This window comes from Callospermophilus lateralis, chromosome 4, assembly GCF_048772815.1.
Source record: "Callospermophilus lateralis isolate mCalLat2 chromosome 4, mCalLat2.hap1, whole genome shotgun sequence".
Classification (NCBI taxonomy): Eukaryota; Metazoa; Chordata; class Mammalia; order Rodentia; family Sciuridae; genus Callospermophilus; species Callospermophilus lateralis.
In genome coordinates this window covers 106,159,315-106,177,182 of record NC_135308.1, presented here as the reverse complement: position 1 = coordinate 106,177,182, position 17,868 = coordinate 106,159,315, and the positions used below count along the sequence as shown (strand labels likewise).

Here is a 17,868-nt window from a genome sequence, read left to right as displayed (position 1 = left end):
ACTGGATACAATTTTTGCTCCTGGCTTCTTAAGGAACTTTATAAAAACCGTTGTATCATCTTTTAGATATATATCAGATGGTACAATAGCATTTGTATCCTGAAATGCAGCCAGCTCCCTTTATTTGTTAACAGCAGTTGTGGGTGGGATGTGTGTGAAGGATGGATAATAGCTTTAAATCAAACAGCTGTTGAATAGTAACTTAAAAGGAAATTAGAATGCTGTTAGGCTCTTACTAACTGGACTAACAAGAAAACTGAAAAATACTTACCATCTTAAGAGAAAATGTCAATAGATCCTTTGTGAAACACACAGGACTGAAGACTAAAAGACAATTGGTGTTTGCACTGTAGGCTTTCCTCAGAATTCTGAGGGATAGCAGTGACATATCTGCAGCAGTTTATTGTAGACCGTAAATATATTAGATGACTAATAACAGATGCTTGTTGGTAAAGAGCAGTAATTTATAAAAATGTTAATATAATTTTGTGGTTAATTGAATCTTTCCTTTGTCTTTCTTAATGTGGAAGTACTTGTAGAAATTAATATCTAGAGTTAGTTGTAGTGGCACACACCTATAATCCCAGTGGCTTGGGAGGCTAAGGCAGGAGTATCATGAGTTCAAAGCCAGCCTAAGCAACTCAGTGAGATACTGTCTCAAAATAAAAAATAAAAAGAACTGGGCATGTGAATCAGTGGTTAAATGTCCCTGAGTTCAATCTCTGGTACCAAAAGGGAGAAATTAATATCCAGCAAAAAATAAGCCATAAGCAATGAAGCCAACAACACTGCTAAACAAAACTATTTCAGTTAACATCATGGTTTTCTCTTTAAAGTTTGAGTAAAATGGGAAATACTTACTTGAATCCTTTATCAGTGGCTAAATGTAATTAAAGGTTGACCTGAAATAGCCTCAGTTTCCTCTGGTCAGCTCCTACTTGAGATAAGCTCACCAGTACTATTTTTTAGGTAATAACTGGAAAATAAATATTGAGTGTATTATTGTTATTAATAGTTTGACTGGGCGTAGTGGTGTATTCCTCCATTGTCAGTATATATCTTTTGTAATAAGATGAAATTTTGCACAGAGCAGGATATGTCAATTAGAATTTTAATAGCCATATCCTCTGAGTATAGCATTTTTTTAAAAAAATATTTATTTTTTAGCTATAGGTAAACACAATATCTTTATTTTATTTTTATGTGGTGCTGAGGATCAAACCCAGTGCCTCATGCATGCTAAGCGAGAGCTCTGAGTCACAACCTCAGCCCAGCAGTTTTCTTTATTGTGATCTTTTATATTTTCCTTATCTCTGTGACTTAACAAGATAAGAGAGTATTGGTAGACTGAGGCAAATGGATCACACATCTCAAAGTCAGTATGGGTAACAGCCAGAACCTGTCTTAAAAAGAACTGAGAATCTAGCTTCGTGTTTGCCTACCATGTGCAAAGCTCTGGATTCAGTCCCTATTATGGGGGTTGGGAAGAGGGTGGGATAAAAAGAGCATTTTGGAAAGTATGTAAATTCAAGTATTATTATTACAGATGCAGCTTTTCTACATATTTTAACTTTCTCTTGCCAGTATCAAAGGTTTACAGCCTTTTAAAATAAAAATTAAGGTAACTAAGTCCTTTTGTGTTTTTGTACAGGAATATCTCCATACAGTAAAGTGAGAGGAAAGAAAAATGCAGCAATAAAGATAAATAAGGTTTGTTGAAATAAAAAAAAAATTTTTTTCTGGGTGTGGTGATGCACTCCTGCCATCTCAGCAACTCTAGAGGCTGAGGCAGGAAGGCAGCAATTTTAAGGCCAGCCTCAGCAACTTAGCGAGGCCCTAAGCAACTTAGTAAGACACTGTCTCAAAATAAAAATGAAAAGGGCTGGGGATGTGGCTCAGTGGTTAAGTGCCCTTTGGTTCAATCCCTGGTGTCCCCCACCACCAAAAATTTTTTTTCTTAGATAATAACACTTTATGGTTATATACTGTATAACTCTAGTGTCTCAGATATAAAAATATTTTATGTTGACTATTAAGTACTTATTATGCAAGTAGTTTTGTTTCCTGTTTGACTAACTACCTTTTACATTTCTAGCCTCCAAGATCAAATCAGTGTGCAAGTCATTGCTACAGAAATTTTTTCTCCAATATGTTTTCTTCTAGTAGTCACACTGGAGAATCTTCTTTTACCTATAGAGCTTACTGGTTAGTATTTTCTTCTTTTAATCTGTGCTGTTTCTAGTTGATGTTTTAATCAGTATAATGAACTTGGTGGGAATTTAACTCTGTGCTCAATACGGATTATGAAGGCTCACCTTGTTTTTTGTTTCTTTTACCAAACTGGCTCTAGCAAAGAGAAAACCTGATATTTTGGGGAGCTGTTCTTTATGCAATGCCTGTGTATGTCTGTGGACTTTGTTATCATTAATAAGATGTTGTTCTATACAATCATGTTAAATGATGGGGAAACCTATAAGGTATTTGTTACATTGTGGGAATAGTACCTAATGAAGTGGAACTCTTTAGAGAAGTTGTCATCTTTGAATCCATAGTGACTGGCATGTAGATGCTCAGTAGATATTTATGTAGTTTGAAGATTAAATTGGGGCTTTAAAATCATATTCAAACAATCAGTTAAACCAACAAGGTGAGATTGTATGATTTAATTTTAGACCTTGACAAAGTGTCACAGAAGCAATTGATCTGAGTAGCCTTTCCAAAAGCCAAACTATTACCCATTTTTGTTTGTAGTAATTGTAACCTCCTTTATTTTCTTTTGTGGTGTACTTAAAGTGGGAAAGTACAATACCTAGAATTTCTCTCATTACTGGGGTTATTAGGGTGAATTAACAATTAACACTTAATTAAGAAGTCTGTACCTTGCTGGGTGTGGTGGCGCACACTTTAATCTCAGTGACTTGGGAGCCTGAGGCAGGAGAATCGAAAGTTTGAAGCCATCCTCAGCATATTAGCAAAGCCCTGAAGAACTTAGTGAGACACTGTGTCAAAAAATAATAGAGATATAACTCAGAAGCATCCCTGAGTTCAGGTTCAGTCCCTAGTACAAAAACAAAAACTGTGCAGCTTAAACATTACAGCATCGCTTTTAGGATTCAATTAAATATAATTTTGATTTATAATATGTAAATATTACTTACTGCCAGTTGTGGGTGTGTATGCCTGTTAATCCCAGAGACTCAGGAGGATGAAGCAAGAGGACCATAAGTTTGAGACTAGCCTGGGCAATTTAGCAAGCCCCTGTCCCCAGATAAAAAGTGTTGGGGATGTAGCTCAATGGTAAAGTGCCCCTGGTTCAATCCACAGTTTAAAAAAAAAAAAAAAAAGTTTCTTATTTTAGGAATGAGTTTATTTATTTATTTTTAATATATATATATATATATATATATTTTTAATTGAAGATGGACTATCATTTATTTTTATGTGGTGCTGAGGATTGAACCCAGTGCCTCACACATGCTAGGCAAATCCTCTACCATTGAGCTACAGCCCCAGCCCCAGGAGTGAGTTTATTTTGAAAGTGTTATAATAGGAAAATAATTTTTATGCTTATAAGTGTGATCCATAATGCTTGGTATAAAAACTACTGCTATTCTTGGGATAATCAATTGTTACTCCAAATTTTTATTTTTGGAATTCTGATGAAGATCTAAATTTATCTTTTAGTACAGAATTTATAGAAGTCAGTGAAATCAGTGCATTGATTAGGCAGAAGAGACAGGAACTGGAATTGTCATGGTTTCCTGATGCACTGCCTGGAATTGGAAGGTAAAAAAAAGATGTTTATTCAAGTGTTTATATGCTAACATGCACACAAGTTATCATTAAAATTTAACTATAAGAGAGCTTTATTAGATAGTTATCTTCCTGAGGAAATTTTGTGTAAGTTAAACAGGTATTTAAAATGCCAAATGAATATATAATTGAATGGACCCTTTGGGAAGTAATAAGTTACATATTTATATGCTAGCTTCACTTAAAGGAGAACAGGATCAGACTACTAAGATTCATTAATAATAAAAACATTTAGATTTGTCATCCTTCCTCTATTCTTTCAACATTTCAGTCTTACCATTAGTTTGCTGAATTGTTTAAATATATTTCCTTCTCAAAAATGTTCTAAACAACTATTTAATCAAGTGTCTAGTCTATTCTGGCATTCATGACTTTCTGAAATCTAGTTCATTGTTTTTAGTTTTAGATGTGGAGCTACTAGTGTAGTTCCACATGCTACATACATAAACCAAGCTCCCACCTACAGTTTAAGGGCTCTGCCTGAGTTTTATATTTATTCACTAAAAAATAAATCATATTTATTCCCTATAACATTGTGACTTTATTTTATCTGTCACTGTAAGATAGGTCTGTATAGGACCTTTTCCCTCCAGGAATGATGATGGCATGCAAATAGAAGTAAAATTAGGAAGTTCAAATAAGTATACTCTGAAACCTTTCCTTACAGTTATATGTTTTTGTACATATGCAAGTTACATATTGTTTTTCTAGTTTTTTTCCTCTTCAGAATGTCACCTAATAATGAGTAAGATAGTCTTTTGTTAAGAGAACTAAATTAAATATATATGAGTAAGAAAAAGGAGCTTGAGAAGTAGATTGGATTTAAATTAAGAAAATTGGGGGAGGGGGAAGGTCTTCACTGGTTGATAAGGATACTGAGAATGAGAACTTTGAAGAGAGATCATCCTTACATCAAGGATTTATAATAGAGCAATGAAATTTAATTCACTGGTTGTCTGGAAGAGGAAGAATGGTGCAGAGGAACTTGAAGGAACTTTCTGGAGAGAGCGAAATGTTTTGTTTCTTGATTGGGCTCGTAGTTATACAGATACTTTGGGAGAAAGTCACCAAACTCTACACTTAGGATCTGTACATCTAGCTGGATGTGGTGGCCCACGCCTGTAATGGAGACTGAGACAGGAGGAAGAATTCAAAGCTAGCCTCAGCAATGGGGAGATAACTAAGCGACTCAATGAGTCTCTGTCTCTAAATAAATAAAAATACAATAGGGGTAGGGATGTGGCTGAAGTGCCCCTGAGTTCAATCCCTGGTATGAAAAAGAAAAAAAAAATCTATGCATCTTATTTTATGTTGATATACTTCCAAGTTTATGTGCAGAGTGGACTAGAAAAACAAAAACTAAAACAAAATCTTGACAAATACAATTCACAATAGTCAAATTATGAAAATGCCTAGGTGACCATAAACAGATGAGTGGATAAAGAAAATGGGGTATACAATGGAGTTTTATTGAGCCATAAAGAAAAATAAAATTGTCATTTGCAGGAACATGGGTAGAACCATTATGTTAAGAGAAATAAGCCAAACTCAGAAGGGCAGGGGTCATATGTTTTCTCTCAAATATGGAAGCTAGAGAGGAAGAAAGAAAAGAAAGTTGGAAGTGAAGGATGTCTCAGGGAAATCAAAAGGAGATCAGTAGAGTAGAGGAAAGGGAACAGGAGAGGTAAAAGGGGAGGGAACGGGGAAATTCTTGGAAATGATATTGCCCAAATTTTATTTTCTGCATGCATGAATATGTGTAACACGCAATCCCACCATTATGTACAACTATAATGTGCCAATAAAAATATGGAAAAAATATTGACAGTATTATTTGCAAGAGAATTATCTGATTGTACTAAGTTGCTTTCATCTCTTTACATTCATTTAACAGAAGAAATATGCAAATGTGCTTTTTCAATGTTTTTTCATTGTAGCCAGTTGGTGGCCAACTTTGGGCAATGAATAATCTCGAAGTTAGATTTTTAGTTACTTGGACAAAAAAGTTTATTTTAGTATTGCTAACCAGATTTGGAGAACTAATAGTTTTTGATTACTGGTCTAATTTTATAAAGAATTTAAACACAAATATCTATTTTGTTTTGAATTTTCAGAATTGGTTTTATACCTTGGGATATTGAAACAGAAGTTCTTCCTCTCATTTCTTCTGTGTTGCCACGAACTATTTTTCCAACAAGTACCGTATCTTTAGAAAATTTTGGTAAAGTTTGTGAAACTTTTTTGTATTTTAAAAAATAATTATTGTTTGTGTTATTATTAGCTTCTTCCAATTTCATAGGTATCTGAATGTCATGAATTAAAATAAGTTACAGTAAGTTATAATAACTTTAGATATTTACTTAATAATTGAATAGTGACTTGATTTGAAAATCATTCCAACTTAGAGTGTATATATGCATGTGAGTATGTCCACTATCTATATACATACATATCTGCATGCATGACTTTAGATACATACAATGGACCATTTGGCCATTAAAAAGGGAGAAAATCCTGTCATTTGCAAAAACATGGGTGAACCTGCAGGATATTATGCTAAGTGAAATAAGCTGAGACAGAAAGTCAAATACCATGTGATTTCACTCATGTGATATCTGAAACATTTGATTTCATAAAGCTGAGAATAGAATGGTGGTTTCCAGGAGCTGTGGTGGTACTTGGGGGTGGTACCCGGGAGATATTGGTTAAGGGATCCAAAATTTGAGTTAGGAGGAATAAATTCAAAAGCTCTTGAGTATAACAAGGGGACTATAGTTAATAATATATTATAATCTTCCAAAATGCCAAGAATAGATAACAAAGTATTCTCAGCACAAAAATAATAACTGTGAAATAATGTATAATTAATTAGCTAGATTTAGTCATCCCCCAGTGTATATATACTTCAGAATATTCTACACAGTATACACATACATCTTTATCTGTCAATTAAAAAAAAAAAAATCTGTCCCAAGCTGGGTATGGTGGCACATGTCTGTAATCTCAGCTTTCTGGGAGACTCAGGGAAGAGAATTGCAAGTTCTAGGCAACTTGGACCTTTTCTCAAAATAAAATAAAAAGGTCTAGTAATGTGTCTCAGTAGAAGAATTCTTGACTCTCATGTGTGATGAGCCTAGTACTGGGGGAAAGAAAAAATGGTTCCAACTAGAAAATTTATTTTAGAGTTTTTAGAAATTTACAACCTCAAGGCTTTGGGGAAGGGACAAGAAGTCTCCTTTCTGTTTAGGGCTTTAGTATTTAAACCATAGCTCTTTAGAAGTAGCATATATAAATTATTTGTGAAGAAGCAGTTTGAGTCTTTGTCTACTTATTGCTAACTTGACAGTTTTTCTTTTTGCTTAGATAGTAACAGCTTATTAAACAAATAGTATCTGACTAAGCATATTTTACTTTTTTCCCCATGTTAAATTGCCCACATGGATTCAAGTACAGTTATAACTTATTTCAATAGCATTACTAAAGCTGATGAAATCTTGAATTACTCAGATGTTAGTAACTATTCACTTATTTATAATTTGATTCACAAGTATTTTTTCATTGTATTGCCCACTCATACTAAATTAACTTAAGCCAAACCTACTGTCAGTTTTTGCAACATTTTAAAAACATTTTTAATTGTTTCCCTATCTTATCAGGTACTTCTATCAAGGGATGCACATTGACACATACCCAGGAAGGAGAAGAAAAGAAGCAGACTTCTAGCACATCAAATACTAGAGGATCAAGACGAAAACCTGCAACAGCAACTCCTACAAGAAGATCTACACGTAATACAAGAGCTGAGACTGTCAGTCAGTCTCAGAGATCCCCAGTATCAAGTAATTCTGGGTGTGATGCCCCAGGTAATAGTAACCCTTCTGTAAGTGTTTCCTCTCCAGCTGAGTCAGAAAAGCAAAGACAAGCTCCAAAACGGAAGCCTGTAAGAAGAGGAAGAAAACCACCTATACTAAAAAAGAAACTCCGAAGTTCTATACCTCCCCCTGAAAAATCATCTTCTAGTGATTCAGTAGAGGAAGAAACAGCAGAATCTGACACACCACCTGTGTTAGAGAAAGAGCAGCAATCAGATGTAGAAAGTAGTGACATTTGTTCTTTGCAGACAGATGTAGAAAATCAGTCTGCTAATTGTTTGAAAAGCTACAGTGAACAAATAGAAGAAAGTGAGGAATGTAGCAAGAATCATGATGTAGAGGAAAAGGAACCTTCGTATTCTGAATCTACTCAAGATCTTCCTGTGTTAGTTGGAGAGGAGGAAGAAAATAAACTTGAGAGTTCAGGTATAGAAGGTAAAGTTTTGTGTTTAGAAAGTGAGCTTTCTAAAGATATTTTTGAAAAAGGAAGTGATCCTTTGGAAAATCAAGACCAGATATCTGAATCTTCAGAATCAGAGGTAAAGATAGTTGTAGGTTCAGATCATTCTCCAAATGATTTTCTTAAATGTTCAAGATCTGAAATTGAGATACACCAATCTGTGTCTAGTCTCCATCTAGATGAGAAACTTGAGAATTCAGAGTCAGTTGTTAATAAAGACATAGTAGAAAGTCCTGTAGTAGTAATTATTGATCATAATGATTCTTCAGTAAAAACAGAAGAGATTGTAGTGAACCCAAAGTTAGAATGTTTTGATGGTGAAATTATACAAACAGCAGGCAGCAAATCTTTTGAGAGCACAGAGATTCAGTTACTTAGGCATGTTGAAACTGGTGATGCAGTAATAGCTGCAACATGTGATACTTCACAAAATGAAAATTTGGGTAGTATTAAAGACTCTGAAAATAATTTATTAAAAAATAACGTTAACACCAAATCAGACAAATCTTTAGAAGAAAATACTGAATCTCTTGTTGAACATCCTACATCTCTAGAATTGCCCAACACACACATAGAACTGATACAGAAACATTTCGGTGAGGATGATAATGAAATGATACCCATGGAGTGTGATTCATTTTGCAGTGACCAAAATGAATCTGAAATTGAATCATCTGTAAATGCTGATACTAAACAATTAAATGAAACTTCTGTGGCACACTCTTCTGAAAATATGCCATCTTCAGATCCTGTTAATGAAAAGGTTGAAACTGGATCTCAGCCATCTGAAAGCTCATTAGATACAACAGATAAAGCCAAAAAGCCTCGTACTCGGAGATCACGATTTCATTCTCCATCTACTACTTGGTCTCCTAACAAAGACTCTACACAAGAAAAAAAGCGGTCTCAGTCTCCATCTCCCAAAAGAGATACTGGAAAAGAAAGCAGGAAGTCTCGATCACCATCTCCTAAGAAAGAATCTGCTAGAGGACGGAAAAAATCTCGTTCTCAGTCCCCTAAAAAGGATATGACAAAAGAAAGGAAGCATTCTCAGTCTCGGTCTCCAAAAAGAGATAGTGCCAGGGAAGGTAGAAGATCTGAATCACTGTCCCCCAAAAGAGATATTTCTAGAGAGAACCAAAGATCACAGTCAAGAGTGAACGATTCTTCCTCAAGAGAAAAATCGAGGTCCCGGAGCAGAGAAAGAGAAAATGATAGAGATGGACAGAGGAGAGATCGTGATAGAGAAAGAAGAACTAGACGGTGGTCCAGGTCCAGATCTCGTTCTAGGTCGCCATTACGGTCTAGAACAAAAAGTAAAAGTTCATCATTTGGTAGAAATGAAAGAGATAGCTACTCTCCCCGGTGGAAGGAAAGATGGACAAATGATGGTTGGAGATGTCCACGAGGAAATGATCGGTACAGAAGGAATGACCCAGAGAAGCAGAATGAAAATACTAGAAAAGAAAAAAGTGATATCAGTTCAGATGCTGATGATCCAAATTCTGACAAACATAGAAATGACTGTCCCAGTTGGGTAACCGAAAAAATTAATTCTGGGCCTGATCCAAGGACCAGAAATTCAGAAAAATTGAAAGATTCCCACTGGGAAGAAAATAGAAATGAAAATTCAGGGAATTCTTGGAATAAAAACTTTGGTTCAGGTTGGATGTCTAACCGTGGTAGAGGTAACCGTGGCAGAGGCACTTACAGAGGTAGTTTTGCCTACACAGATCAGAATGAAAATAGGTGGCAAAGCCGAAAACCCCTCTCAGGGAATTCAAATAGTTCAGGGAATGATTCTTTCAAGTACATGGAACAGCCACCCTATAAGCGGAAAAATGAACAAGAGTTCTCATTTGATACACCAGCTGATAGATCAGGGTGGACATCTGCATCTAGTTGGGCTGTGAGAAAGACTCTGCCAGCAGATGTACAAAACTATTATTCACGACGAGGGAGGAATTCTTCAGGTCCACAGTCTGGATGGATGAGACAAGAAGAGGAAACAACTGAACAGGGTAACATATTGTTTACTTGTTGATAGTATTTTACTTGAAGAAAAAGGTTATAAATATAAAACTGGTATGAATTGAAATGATCTTTATTTATAGATTTTATAATGTTAAGCTGAACCCTAGTTTATAAATCACTTTGCATTACATATGTATATATGTATATATATACATATACACATACACATACACATAATATATGTCAGTATTTATTTTTAAAACCCACACAGTCTCCAAATTTTGCTGTTTGCTAGTGTCCTAAGTATTTATGTACTGTTTACTACATAGAAGTGTTTGGGAATTAACTTCTATTAACATTTGTTTCAAATGTGCACATTTGAATTTTTATTGATCATTATTCTCATACAAATAAGTCATTCTTCTAATTTTGATCTTTCCTTATGATGGACATGAAAGAAAAAAACAGTTCAAAATATTAAAAATTGATCTTGTAATTTAGTAATCAATTTTTATATAACGTTTTTTAACTAGTAAGCTTCTTGAATTACTGATTCTTTGTTGCTGTTGATGTATGTTATCATGTGAACTTATGTTTTGGACATTTTTTTTTAATTAGAAAACCATTCTGCATTATTTTAGATATGACAGGATTAAATAATTAGATCTTGGTTTTGGTATACTTGAGTCTTTTGCTACTTAATTTTACTATAATCGTTGGTTCTTTGCTTCTGTGTTTGAAGAGATTTATAACTTTTTTTTTTTCACAAGTTTTTTTTTTTCTTTTGATAGATTCTAACCTAAAAGACCAAACAAACCAAGAAGTTGATGGTTCTCAGCTACCTGTAAATATGATGCAACCACAAATGAACGTAATGCAACAACAAATGAGTGCACACCAGCCTATGAATATCTTCCCATATCCAATGGGTGTTCATGCCCCTTTGATGAACATCCAACGCAATCCATTTAACATTCATCCCCAGCTACCCTTGCATCTCCACACAGGAGTGCCTCTCATGCAGGTAGCTGCTCCTACCAGTGTAACTCAGGGACTGCCACCACCACCACCCCCTCCCCCTCCATCTCAACAAGTCAGCTACATTGCTTCACAGCCAGATGGAAAGCAGTTGCAGGTATGTTTTTAGGAGCTCAAGTTTAATCAACATAAATATTATATATATATATCAACATTATAAATATTTTAGCTCTTGGGGGCAAATATTTAAGGAAGGGCTTCTTAGCATCTAGAAACAATTGTTTATTTCTGGTGAACCTTCATAATCCCTTTTTTTATTTTCCTTTTCAACACTTCTGCCACCAGTCCCTAAGTAGGAAAATTAATTGAACATGCAAGCTACATGTATGCCATTATTTATATCCAACAGGGTCTTTGTCAGATTAAGAAGACAAATAATGCCAGTTGTGGTGGTGTATGCTTGTAATTCCATTATTCAGGAGGCCTAGGCAGGAGGATTGCAAGTTTAGGGTATATCTCAGTGGTAGTGCTTGCCTAGCATGCACAAGGCCCTAGATTCAATTTCTAGTACTGCCAAGAGGTGGGAAATAAGGCCAAATTATGAGTCAAACTAGAATAGAGTAAAAGGTGCTTTAAAATGTTTCCCTATTTTAATTGAATTTTTGGTACTGGGTGGTGGAAATTAGTGATTACTGTGATCAGGCTTGTATTATGACGCTTGGACAAATGCTAGATAAAGCTATTCATTACCAATATCTATGTTTCATTTTCATGAATTCACCATGCTAAAAAGGAAGAAATACCTTTGTGAGAGAAAATCTGAATAATTTTGGATTGTGTTGCTTATAGTTTTATATCTACCTTAGAAATTCTAGAATCATGACAATAAGATTTTGTTGGAAGAGTAGGTAAAATGAGATTTTAGAATTGGTTTCTTATCATTTTCTGTGAACTCACACTTCAGGCCATTTAACATCAGTGTCTCATTTTCTTCAGTCCTTAAGTAGGGGCATTTACTTTAATTAATATTTCTAAAGAGTCTTGCAGAAAGATACACCTCTTTAAATGCTGTTTTTCTCCTTGCTTATTTATGTTGCTGTGAGAACATTGTAATACACATATATAATTTAAAAGTCATCTTGACATATTTAAATAAGGCACCATTTAAAAATGTTATTCATTTTTCTTGAAACAGCTCTGTATATATAAATGATCTGAAATATGCATTTCTCATATTTTGAATCTTTGTGTTTAAGTACTAAGGTTGAATCATTTTTGTTTTTTTTAATGTTATTTCTAATACATGACTAATAGACTTCTTTGGACTATAAGTAATCTATTAACTGATGATAACTCTTTAAAACAGGGTATTCCTAGTGCTTCTCATGTAGGTAATAACATGAGTACACCAGTCTTGCCTGCTCCGACAGCAGCCCCAGGAAATATGGGAACAATTCAGGGACCAAGTTCTGGTAATACTTCGTCATCAAGTCACAGCAAAGCCTCTAATGCTGCTGTAAAATTGGCAGAAAGCAAAGTAAGTGTTACAGTGGAAGCCAGCGCAGATAGCTCGAAGACAGACAAGGCAAGTTCAAAGTTGAGAGCAACCTACATAATTCTATATATGATAAAGATGAAAAAAATATCAGTTTTCTGTTGTACAGTGGTGAACGGAAATTATTATTAGTAGTCTTAAATTCCATTATTATTTAAAGGGTTCTATCTAGATGTGTTGATGCTCAGTGAATTACTGGTAATATTACATAATTATTTTTATCAATATTTGACACATGTTATTTACTGTTTTGTATTTGTCATACTAATATTTTAAGAATTTTTTTGTAAAAATGTTGGTGTGTGGTGTTTTCAATTTTATGTTTTTAAAGAAATTTTTAAAAGTATGTGATTGGTAGCTAATAATTATACATTTTCTTCTCATCAGAAATTGCAAATTCAAGAAAAAGCAGCACAAGAGGTAAAATTGGCTATTAAACCATTTTACCAAAATAAAGATATCACCAAGGAAGAATATAAAGAGATTGTACGGAAAGCAGTAGATAAAGTAAGTTATAGCTTTAGTGATGTTCTGGGCATACTGTTTTGAACCACCTCTATTTTAATAGAGGAATGTTTAAATTTAATTAATAAAAGCTAGCTCCTACTAATTCTTGTCTGCTTTTTTACCTTTTGAATAAGTTCATGTGAGAGATGCAACATGAAAATTACTATCTCTTTGGGGGTTATTTATTTTCACAAAACTTTCCATTTTTCTTTAATCCCTTTAAGCATGAAAAAAGTTTTCCCCCCCTTTTCTCTTAGGTTTGTCATAGTAAGAGTGGAGAAGTAAATTCTACTAAAGTGGCAAATCTGGTAAAAGCCTATGTAGACAAATACAAATATTCACGGAAGGGAAGCCAAAAGAAAACTCTGGAGGAACCCGTGTCTACTGAAAAAAACATAGGCTGAAATGGGGAGCGCTATAAAGGACATTATCAAGATATCTGCAAAGTGCAATTTCAACATGTACCATTAACTGAAAATCATACATAACTGTGACTGAAATTTGGTTTTGATAAAATTATTTTTTTTAATGTAGGATATAATGTTTTGTTCTAAATAAATATAGTTCTGCACTGCAACTTATATATCCAACCCCCCAAACCCAAATAAAGCAAATTCAAGGGAGAGGAAAGGGTTTAAAGAATGTGCATTTTTATTAGGATTGTGTTATAGTGTGGATACTGGAAGATGTACAGTTTTTTGATTAGAATAATGGAGTGCATAATTTAGAAATTTCTAAGTGCACTGGTTTTGGAAGAGATATATATATATAATACATTTATTCTGTCAGACTAAAAAAATAAAATATGATCTTTATGACTTTCCCCCTTACTTATAGAAAGTTAAATAATGTATTACCATGAAAAATATTTCTTATTAAACAGAACATACCAATTGCAGGGTTCCTAATGTGTATTTTTAAAGCACATATCTGAATAAATTGCTTAGATAGAAACAAATTATCACATACGTAAAATTTAGTGTTCAAAACTTTGAGACACTCTATCTGTTGTATCACCAAATAAAGGTTATGCTGCTTGTTTTTCTTTTGTGCCTTTTTTCTTCTCCAGTTGAGATAAAGCAGTTTGATTTGTTAGGTTCAACTTTGGCAGTTCCAAGTCTTTGTTGAATTTAGAAGACCAATTTGAAAAAAGTGTTGATTTTATAGAAATTATGTTTCTTCATAATATTTTCTACCCATCAGAGATGATAAATTATTTGTGCCAACTGGAGAATTGCTGTTAAGTGGTGACCCCCCCCCCCCCTTCTTTGGGACAAAGGTTGAATTATAAAATTCACTTGCTAGCTTCAGGTTGTGCTCATTTGTCTAATCACTGATAAAATTCTTTTCACATATAAGAAATCCTCAAATGCTTTATAGTGAATGAAGTGTTGATTTATTAGGTGATCATATAATGGCTATTAGCCATGTTGCAAAATTGTAAACATTGAAACTTGTGTTTGAAGAGGAAGAGGCAATGAAGCAGTGAAGTTTTGATTAGCCTTTCAGGGACTAGTAATTTTGTAACTCTTTTTTTAAAGTACTAGATTATGTTAATTTTTTTTAAAAGGTAAGTTTAAAATGTTTATAATGCCATTATTTTAATTGGCATCTTGAAAGAAAAAATGGCTTCTTTCTGTGATAAACTGTCTTTCATTCCAGTAACAATTTTCAGTAGATACCAAATATTTGGGAACTAGGTTAGTGGACCCAAGGTAAATGTATGCCTCTAGTGAGACCTTTTACTAGCTAAACTAGTGAGAGCAATACTCTGTAGAACTGTGTTTTTCTAAAGTAAAGATGATCTGTTTCTCAGTTTTTTGTGCATAATACTTTCCTGGTGCTAGCTTTGATAGGCAAAATATTTTGAAATGTTGACCCTCATAGTGATTGTGCTAGTTAGTAATGTTTTGTTAGGTTATGATTGTAATCCTAAAAATATTTCCAAGCAGTTTTCGATCTTCATTCTACATTTCTGGGCATTTGTAATATAGTATTTTAATTACATATATATTTTTAATTCAAGTTTGTGTTTAGATTACGATGGGGAAAGAAGTTTAGAAGTATTTCTTCTAATAAAATATTAAGACAGTTTCAAATATCAATGCAACCTCCTCAGTTTCAGTTTAGAACTTTGTCAAACAATGGTGTGATCTTGTAACTGAGTTCATACTGAAAATTTTGTGGCAAATTGCTGTGCCTGAGCTGGTTAAGTCATGCAATGCGTGCTTTCCCTGCATTTTATCTCAGTGACATTTGGGGATTGGGTTACATTTTATAATTTGCTTTATACCATTGGACTTTTGCAGACAAGTAAAATGAAGTTTCGAAGAAAGATTTAGGTGATGTGGGGAAAAGCTAAAGCCTCATGCCTTTGGTGGAATTCTCATGAGGTATTTCCACCATTCTTGAAAATAATTCGTGTGTGTTCCAAATCTGGTTGGGGCACTAATTGACTGCATTTAAAATAAGGAAGAATGTTACTGGATGAGAATTTAAACTTAAAATTTTGAAATGTTTTAAGATTGAATTAGAAAATGTGTGCTGTGTGTTAAAAGATACACATTTCTTGAACATTTCCCATTATTTTTTTTCAGAAATTCACATTAATTTTGCATGTGCACAGGCTTAATAAAAGACAGTTTATGGGGTTATAGATTCCTTTTTTTGTTTGTGTTTTAAAAATCAAGATTATTGTTGTCTTGACTTTTGGGACCTTGGTCCCTGTTAATTAGAGTCAGAGTGACTGATGTTTTAGGCTATAGAGATGCCTAGAATTTTGAGACTAATAGTAGTTATTCATTATTTTAACATTCCAAAAGTTTTGTGATTTTGTTGTTGTTCTGGTATTACCACATTTTCTCCATTACCTTCCTTTAAATAGCCACACTGTGTACTGCTTGAATGTTCCATCTAAAAGATGTTGCTTCAGAAGCACAGTGTTTGCCCCAGGGTCTGAAACATTGTAGTACGAGGTTGGAGTGCTGTCTGCCGAAACAATACTCTTTAACAAATATGTAGTGTGTAATATTTTCTAATAAATTCTTTTGATAAACAAAGTAGTGTCTTTACCATTTTATTAAGTTTCCTGGGAAATGATTACTTTATTATAGCCCTTTTCCAACCATGTATTGAAGAATTTCTTGTATTTATATCAGAGTCACTAGCATCATGGCTACATCAATGTGCACACTCCTAAAGAATTAGAGTTAGCAATGAACATCCATTTTAATAGAATTTTTTTCTAATTGCATAGTCATTATAGGAAATTAGAAAGCTATTAGTAAATTTGTAAAAGAGACTGAAAAACAAAAGGAGAAAAATCACCTTAGCCAAAGGTAGCAATTTTTAATGTTGATAATTTTGCATCTGTGTTGTGACCTATCCTTTCAGTTAATGATATATTGAGAATTTGGATAAGAATTACTCTACAAGGTGACTTTCAATGGTGGTATAGTTTTCTGTTAAACACACACACACACACACACACACACACACACACACACACTTTTCCCTTCTCTATTGGGGGTTGAACCCAGGGGTTCTCTACCACCGATCTATATTCTAAGTACTTTGAGACAAGATTCTCATCAAGATGCCCAGACTGGTTTCAAATTGTGATCCTTCTGCTTCAATCTCCCCAGTAGCTGGGATTGCAGGTGGGCACCATGGCACCACACCTGGCCTATATACTTTTTGTTTTTTGGTATTGGGAATTGAACCAGGGGTACTTAACTAGTGAGCCACATCCCCCAACCTTTTTACAATATTTTATTTAGAGACAGGGTCTGCCTGTATTGCTTAGTACTTCGCCAAGTTACTGAGTTTGGCTTTGAACTCATGATCCTCCTTCAGCCACCCCAGCTGCTTGAATTATAGGCATGTACCACTGCGCCTGGCTAGATGTACTCTTAAGACAATCCTCTACTGTTGGGTATTTGTTTTTACAAATATGAATAAATCAGTAAAGTACTTTTTTTTTTTTTTACTAATACAAAGATATTTATAGATAAATCTTGTACCCATTTCAGATTGTTATCTTGGAATTGTTATCCTAGAATTACAAAGTGTTGGTCAGTCATTTTCCCATAAAAAATTAAAAATAATTATGTACACATTTGTTGTATAATTCTTACTCCTCAGTGCATTTACAAAAATGTTTTTAAGGTTGTAGGAAAAGAGGTTTTAAGGATCTTTCCCTCAGCATATGAATTATATTCTAAATTGTTCTCCATCTCCAGTCTCACGAAGTAAAAGCCAGCCTTGGTAACTTAGTGAGGTGCTAAGCAACTTAGAGAGACCCTGTCTCTAAAATAAAATATTGTAAAAAGGACGGGGATGTGGCTCACTGGTTAAGTACCCCTGGTTTCAATCCCCGATACCCCCCTCAAAAACAAACAAAATATCTGTATAGGCCAGGCATAGTGCCATGGTACCCACATGCAATCCCAGCTGCTGAGTAGGTTGAGGCAGAATGATCACAGTTTGAAGTCAGTCTGGGCATCCTGATGAGACTCTTGTCTCAAAGTGCTTAGGATACAGATCAGTGGTAGAGAACCCCTGGGTTCAACCCCCAGTAGAGGGGGAAAAATTGTGTGTGTGTTTAATAGAAAACTATACCACCATTAAAAGCCAGAGTAATTCTTGTCCAAATTCTCAATATATCATATTGATGGTATATTCTACTATCAGTACATACAAATGTGCCC

At 34.3% G+C, this 17,868-nt stretch overlaps 1 protein-coding gene across 3 annotated transcripts in view; it reads left to right on the top strand.

Annotated features, from left to right (window-relative positions):
* Positions 1 to 16,218, top strand: part of Scaf11 (SR-related CTD associated factor 11) — an 83,775-nt gene extending 67,557 nt beyond the window's left edge. Inside the window, exons 7-15 of one of the 3 annotated variants that reach the window (XM_076854351.1) lie at positions 1,652 to 1,710; positions 2,096 to 2,205; positions 3,685 to 3,786; positions 5,928 to 6,010; positions 7,470 to 10,166; positions 10,911 to 11,254; positions 12,464 to 12,682; positions 13,040 to 13,159; positions 13,417 to 16,218. In XM_076854351.1, the coding sequence (XP_076710466.1) occupies positions 1,652 to 1,710; positions 2,096 to 2,205; positions 3,685 to 3,786; positions 5,928 to 6,010; positions 7,470 to 10,166; positions 10,911 to 11,254; positions 12,464 to 12,682; positions 13,040 to 13,159; positions 13,417 to 13,563 (3,881 nt within the window). In that variant the 3' untranslated portion in view covers positions 13,564 to 16,218. Of the gene's footprint in view, positions 1 to 1,651; positions 1,711 to 2,095; positions 2,206 to 3,684; positions 3,787 to 5,927; positions 6,035 to 7,469; positions 10,167 to 10,910; positions 11,255 to 12,463; positions 12,683 to 13,039; positions 13,160 to 13,416 lie in introns of all 3 variants that reach the window. The other 2 variants (XM_076854352.1, XM_076854350.1) reach the window with 2 other exon arrangements.
* The last annotated feature ends 1,650 nt before the right edge of the window (positions 16,219 to 17,868 follow it).